The sequence below is a fragment of the Eptatretus burgeri genome, chromosome 18, assembly GCF_056783735.1.
Source record: "Eptatretus burgeri isolate ZD-2024b chromosome 18, Ebu_testis_v1, whole genome shotgun sequence".
Lineage (NCBI taxonomy): Eukaryota > Metazoa > Chordata > Myxini > Myxiniformes > Myxinidae > Eptatretus > Eptatretus burgeri.
In genome coordinates, this window is record NC_140978.1 from 39,301,991 (window position 1) to 39,309,490 (window position 7,500).

A 7,500-nucleotide genomic window follows, 5' to 3' on the forward strand; every position below is an offset into this window, starting at 1 on the left:
TGGGGGATTTAAAAAAAGGAAAGAAAGAAAGAAAAGGGGGTTTTCCCCCCTTTGAGGATGGACCATCACCCCATTTCACAGGAAATATTTTGGTGACGTGAAACTTAACTTTTATTCGTACGGATACAAAATTAAATATACGTTTCTAATACATGCAAGTGTTTTGGGTTCTGTTATTTAATTTTTTTTAATGCTTTTGTCCATTTCCTACAAGTTCACCACATGGTGATGTTCGAAAAAGGACAGCATCTCACCATTGATAGAATTATGGCAAGCCTAACAACAGTACACACTAATTACCTGATAGGCCAAGTTACTTCTCCAAAGAATGAGCAATCGCCTAACAAAGACAAGGACTTCACAAATTGCAGCTGGAGTGCATCTAGCTGTGGCAATGCCAGTTTGGCATTAATAAATCAAGAATATTCCCGAAGATAAAATGCACCTCCCACCCCTAGAATGTTTACATCATATATCCACATATTTTGGAAACGACTCGGATCCAGAACCCTCCCCCCCCCCCCACAGAAACACAAGCTTCTCATGTCATTATCTGATACATGCAAAGACAAGCTTCTCATAAACGAGCAATTATGACGTACTAGAGCAATGTTTTCAAATTGGGGGGGGGGGTCCATGGACCCCGAGGTGTGCTCCAACACATCATTGAAGGCCCACGACTTGGGGGAATTGGAAAGAGAGAAACCAAATAATACTTCATTGAAATTTTGTAGTGACCAAAACAAAAAATAAAAACAAAAACAAAGGACCACAAAAATGTTCTTTTCGGATTGCCTTTATCAGTACGTTTTATTGTTTGAGATTGCATAAAGTAACCAAATATTAAATTTCATCCTCCCGGCTATGCTGCGACAATGACGTCGACAGGTGAACAGAGGGTGTTGACAGATAAACACATTCACCCTGGTAGAGCAGGGGAGGGGCAATTGGCTGAAGCAGCAGTGGAGTAATACTGGAAGAGAGACAAGAGTAGCTAGAGTGATTGGGAACTTTGTTACAACTTCCGTATCCCATACCTGTGTTTGTCAGGTTCTTGCTGAGTAACGATGGGATTTGACCCTTCTGCATCTCCATCAGGGACTGGAGAGGGTGGATTTGAACTAAAGAGAGCAAACTGAGACACAGATGAGGCAAGTGGAACGCTGGAGAACGCTGAGGATTGGTACTCGCTGCAGGATTGCGGAGAAGTGTTGTGGAAGAAACACAAACCAATCGAGAATAATTGCATAGTTAAACTGTATTTATGATAAAGTCCTTTAAGAAGCTTTTTATTTTTGATAAGAGAAACAGGCAAAGTTTTAAATGCTCTCTTTAACTCCAAGTTAAAAAAGAAACGCTTAAAGTTGGAAGAAAAAAAAAAGAAGAAAGAAACAATCACCTTCACTTGTTTTATCATTATTACAACATTCTCTGTCAGCATAAGAACATTTGGAGCAACAGAAAGAGGAGGTATCTTTAATGGAGGCTCAAGAACAAAATAACGAAACCTGATGTCCAGCTGAGCAATACATAGTGGGGTGATTCTCCGGCGACCATCTGGTGTCCTCGTCTCCTTTTGATTTTTAAGCAGGTTCTGAGTTATAGAAAGGAAAGTTGTTGGACCATAATATAAAATTAAACAAACAATTTTTTTTTTCCTCACAAAGGCGTGAGAGCCAAACAATCAGGGAAAAACAAAGTTCGCATAAAGAACATGATTAATGGATCAACAAGCTTCAGGATTACCTTGCGGATCTGTTCCAAGCTCTCTCCATTAAGAACAGTACGATAAGGCATGACAGAGACCATAGGTTCTCCTGGCGTCCCCATCTCACCAGTCCCTTCCAACCTTTCCTCCGCAGCTGGGCCTTCCCGCAAAATTGCTGGTCTCTCCTCTGCCCCCCATTGCTGCTGTTGCAGGTGTAGCATTGCTGGACTCTCAATAACAGTCGAGCCAATTGTGGCCTCAGAAGAAATAGACAACGACTTTCCGTACGTCTTCTGATGAATTGCATTCTGCACACCACATATACAAACATGCAACCTGAGATATGCGTTACGTGGGCTTGAGGCAGGTCATTATTTCCATCTTTTATCCACTTCATTTACTTTGCTACATACAGGAGCCTTCCGTTCATGCATTGCAACAGAGTAGCTCATTTGCATACGTGGGCCATTTCCCGTTCAAACCACGTGCCATTATCAAATGGACACTTCATTTCAACCTTCTCCAGACACGGACCACAATGCCACAGTATTTCTCCAATGACCACAACACCTTCCTAAACAAATCAAAGCATCGGACCACAACCTAAGCTCACCTACACTCACCATTGATGCCACAACCTCGAAGACCACCACGAATCACCATGTCAAAAGCTCACCATTATACTCAATGTTACACTGACACTACCATGAAAGACCACCACCACCTTTTGTGACCAGCGGGGACGAGGAGGTCAGGGGTCAGGGCACACGATCGAGTCCCTCACCCCATGTTATTCTCACAGCTCAATTGCATGGCAAGATGAAAAGTGACTGAAGCCATTTCCAGTGCCAAATCCTCGAATAGGTGGGGCCAAGGCCATGGGAGGCATGCGCATGCCAATGAGGGCACTGTGCAACATCCATCACTGCACCTGTTCCCCTCTCAAACGCTGCCCCCGCTTGGAGAATTCTTTTTAGAAAAAGAGCTGTTTTCTTCTTTGCGCTCTTCTTATTCTTGGGGTGACGGAGCGGTGGAATGGAATGGAATGGAGTCCACAGAGCGGAACGCTGGACCAGCAAGAGCACATTTATTGGAGCAGTAGCAATAACATTTACAGACTTTCTCACACATCTTTCTATTTTGGTACTTCCACTTGTTGTGGTGGCATGATTTCATGCTTTCAACTGGTTATGATCAACGGTGCATCGCCACTGCTACCGAGTATGGCGGCACCACTGATGCAATGGCCCCCATTACCGGTTCACTGGTTCTCATTTCTCCGACCTTAGAAGTATGACAGGCTGAGTGAACCTCACCTTGTGTTAATTCAACGGTTCACAGGGCTTGAACTCAGGACCCTAAGATCCCAAGCCTGCCACCCTAACCACGAAGCCAACACCAGGCTTTTCACACATTAAGCTTATCTTATCTTCTTCTTCGTCTTTTTTCGTCTCATTTGCAATTTATGCATATTTATCAAGGAAGCACCAGCGATTGCCCAGGCCCACTCATCCGCATATTTTGCAGTTTCCTCTCTGGCATCACGACACCCTCATATTGTCCCTCCTCTGACCACACACCTTCGACACCCTCAGTTTTCCTCCACCCCAACCCCTCCTTTGCGACTGGTTTGCATTGGCCTGTCGACGGCGCAACATAAAAAAAAAAGAGGTCAAAAGCACCTCAAAGTTTTGGGTGGTCGCTAGACTACCGTTATTCTCAGGTTTTCAGTCTGTCTGTATGTATGTAATGGACAGCTCTGAAGGCCAGAGTGGTCAACCGATTTTGATGAAACTTGACTGGTAGGTTCATACCAGGATCTAGTTGTATGCTTTTGAGCGCCGTTGCTATGGACACCACCGTTGCCTAGCAATGGGACTTGGAAATTTTAGAAAAAAATCCGGAAAATATTTTTATATTTTTTTTTTTCAAAATAAAATAAAATAAAATAAAAAAAAAATAAAAATAAAAAAAAAAATCGGCTTCCACGCTTTTATGCGCACTATAATCAACCTCTGTCAAAAAATTTCAGCCCGATCCGTTAAAAACTGTATGACTAGTATGCAATTATATAGCGATCACCCATGTCGCCTACCGGCTTGTCTCACTCTCTCTTGTTCTCCAACCTTCCTAGGGATGATTCTGATGGCACATGTCATGTTAGTAAAAGATAACATTGTAGAAGTTTTAGGAGTGGGTTAGCTCTACAATGTGTTATCTTTTACATGTGCGTGTATTTTCTTTTGCCACACCTCATAAATCCTTGTTTTCCCCTGCTGTACAGATTGCTTTGAACAAAACCTTTTGATTATTGTGCCACATGCTTTTCCTCACCCTCGCTTGTAATAAATTGCTTTTATTGTGAATATACCCAGTTCAGAGTGTTTTTCTCCGTTGGTCCAGCATAGTCAGGAAGTTTGACCCCACCAATTGGCTCTTGTTAACCAGTGCGTACTCTGCAGCTCTGCTCTGCTGCACCTGACACGGTAAGTTAACTCCAGTACGCAACCAGGGCATGAGCCCCCCCCCCCCCTTGGTGCAGCTGTCCACAGATAGGATACCCACACGAAGCAATGAAACCCTGTTAGGATTGGTGGTACCAAATGGCGCTCGTGGCTGATTAGCAACCTGCCGGCGTGCGGAGTTACCCGTGCTTGGTGGCCTCAGGACTGGGAGTTTGGAAGGAACGAGTGCTTCTCCTCATGGTGAGCCTCCAACCCCAGATCCGTAACAATTTGATTGTCAGGAGTGTGGATACGACAGCCCCTGATGTCAAATATAAAATATGACATCAGGAGTAGGACTCCAACCCTGAACACCAAATTGATGTTCAAAAACAAACAAACAAATTTTTCTGAACCTCATTAATTTGAAACTCCTGATGCGAGATTCAGACCTGGGGGGTGGGAGGGGTAGGGGTGGGGTGACTCACGCACACCCAATATTATAAAGGCAATTTGGGTTTAAATTTTAATTCCTTATTTGTGCGGACTATGACGGACCAAGATGAGCTGGTCCAGGTAGGCTTAGTAGAAATGGATGAGGACCTTATGGTCTAGGAAGGCAATGCAGAGCAAGAGGGAACAGTGGAGGGGGCGATAGCAATCAAGGGCCCCCACACTCATCCCCCGGAAAAAAGCAGTGGCCCTAATTAAAGAACCAACGAGCAGCAGCAAGTCAGTGCTGCTGTCGGCACACTTTTGAATGAGGACTCTGATGACCATAGTCGAAGAAATGCTGTCTGGAGAGAATACACGGGTTAAGCAGGGCATGGCAAGAATAGATGTTGAATATAAGGTGAGAGAGGAGGCTTGTCAGTCCAAGCAGGAGGAGGTGGCGACAGGGCAAGTGAGCATGTAGGCAAAATTGGACGTGGTATGAGCGGAGGTAGAGGCAGGAATTGGTTTGGCAGACCCTGGCAGTGGATCGGTACATGAGGGACGAGGAGAAAACGTAGCATGCGTGCGGGACGCGCAGTGCGTAATGACAGCTAGTTAAGTTGGGGTAATGTATTGGGAACACTGGGACCAGCGCCATTACAGGTAAGGGAAGAGATAGCACCACAAGAGGAAGTTGAAGCGGAGCTAGAGCGGGAGAGCAGGATAGAGATAGATAGTTGTACAAAGCCAGAATGTGAGATATAAAATATAATTAGAGCCAATATGCAGTAATTTATTTGAAACAGAGTGAAAGAGAGGAGATCGGGGCACGCACGGGGACAGATTTGTGCAGCGAACACATGGCCCTACAGGTAAACACATCCATGCAACAGGAGCCAGTGGTGTTTCCTGATGGATGGTGGAGCTGGCATTTGCCGAGAACAGGTATGCACCACCCAATGGAATGAATAAAGAAATTCTTCATGGGTGTGTGTACATGCGTATATGTGAGGAGGCATGTCTGGCATGTACAAATCCTGCCAGCGCCGTCCGAATTTACACCCGGGGCGACGGCATGGTTCGAGATTGTGGAGATGGAACAGCCATCCAGCGAGCCGCATGCAGTAAACAGATGTGCCATGTTGTTGAAGCTGCCCAGCAAGGGCATGGAGCACGAGCCGCCATTTACACCAGTGTCCGCAGCATAGATTGGGTGGTGGAAATTGACCAGCAGGTTGGCGAGGCATGCAGCTCGGTGCGCCCCATACCACCGGGGTGACAAATTGAAGCTGCATGCTCCGTGCAGATCGGCAAGGGTGCATGCACATCCAAAGTAAGAATGACAAATTGTATGGAAGTATGTACCGGAGCATGTAGGCGTGGTTAGTATGGACCGTGAGGAGGTTGAAGGAACATATATGGGGGATCCGTTCAGTACAGGCGGTTTAGTTGTTAAATGAAAACGGCTTTCCCATATCACCGATTTGAGCCCAGTTCGGGGTGAGTCAACTGGAGGAAGAGAACAAAGGGGTGATGCATGCAAGAGCATGCATGCCTGCCGTCCTTAGCATTAAATAGATTAGGTGAGTATAAATGCTCCCTTGGGTTTTATGTGGAACACGGCGGTTAAATAAAAGAAATGCTGCCAGTTTGGCACGTTTCACCACCCCAGTAATCCCGAAGAGAGGGAAAGGGGAGCAAGGAAATTTGGGGGTGGGGTGGGGGAATTAAAAAATATAAATACCATATATCCTTACCTCACGACCGAGTTCAGTTCCTACGACTAGGTCGTTAAGCAAATTGGTTGATAAGCGAGGAGCCGACCCTTAAGGACCAGTCACACCTTGACTGTCACCCCGGTAGCCAGCAATGGCAACGTATTAAAATGTATGTAAAACGCTGGCTGACGTTGAACTTTTGATGTTTTTTTGAAAGATTCGGACGTATTCATAACGACTTGGTCTTATGCATAACGTATTAGTAACGGTCACAGAACGTTTCGTTGTGTTATAGATAACTTATACCAAAGAATGCTGAACCTGTTGTCGGCCTTCACAACCTATGCCCAACGATAGTCTAACTTAGGCATAGCGCGCTGCACGCATCGCCGACGATGACGTGGCGTAGGTTATGAAAAGGCTGCCGCACAACGATTTAAATCATAACCGCCACAGAAATGGAAGTGTCAACATCGCAGTCACACCTTGGCGATCTTGCCAGCATATGCCGACCTCTGAAAAATGCGTCTAAAACGCTGGCGCATGTCGAATACGGTATGGGTAAGTTTGGAATGTGTGAATAGAATGCTAAAGTGCGCTATCATACGTCGTTTTAAGTGGAGCAAGTCTTGTAATTTTAAACATGTTAAAAATTTTACGATGTACTTTCCGTATGACACACGCTCCGCATGCGATGGGAATAAGTTGTACGCACGATATGCGATCGTTGACACACATTACTTGAAAGGTGCTCATAAGTCGAAACACGTCAAGGTAATGGTTAGCATCAGTGATCCAGACTCCGGGTTTTTTTTTCTTCGGTATGACGGTGTTCAATGTACAGTGCGGTTGTGATTTAAATCGTTGAGCGGCAGCCTATTAATTATATTATATGATAACCGCACTAGAAATCGAAGTGTCAACATCACCGTCATACCAAAGGAAGGAAGAAAAAAATTAAAAAAAATTAAAACAGGGAGTCTGGAACACCGACGCTAACCATTACCTTGATGCGTTTCGACTTGTGAGCACCATACAAGTAACGTGTGTCGATGTGTGTCACCGATCGCGTAACGTGAGTACAACACGTTACTCATAGGTTATAAATAAGTTTCGGGTACGCCAAACATTACCTCGACGTGTTTCGACTTATGAGTAACTTACAAGTAACGTGTGTCGACGTGTGTCAACGATC

The 7,500-nt window shown here is 45.0% G+C and overlaps 1 protein-coding gene across 6 annotated transcripts in view; it reads right to left on the reverse strand.

Moving 5' to 3' along the window:
- HIRA (histone cell cycle regulator) overlaps positions 1-7,500 on the reverse strand; it is a 264,562-nt gene that overhangs the window by 198,897 nt on the left and 58,165 nt on the right. For 5 of the 6 annotated variants that reach the window (XM_085864316.1, XM_085864312.1, XM_085864311.1 and 2 more), the window contains 3 exons: positions 1,747-2,016; positions 1,509-1,594; positions 1,038-1,190 (listed from right to left, as the gene is read on the reverse strand). In XM_085864316.1, coding sequence (XP_085720442.1) covers positions 1,038-1,190; positions 1,509-1,594; positions 1,747-2,016 — 509 coding nt within the window. The remainder of the gene's footprint in view (positions 1-1,037; positions 1,191-1,508; positions 1,595-1,746; positions 2,017-7,500) is intronic. The other variant, XM_085864313.1, reaches the window with a different exon arrangement.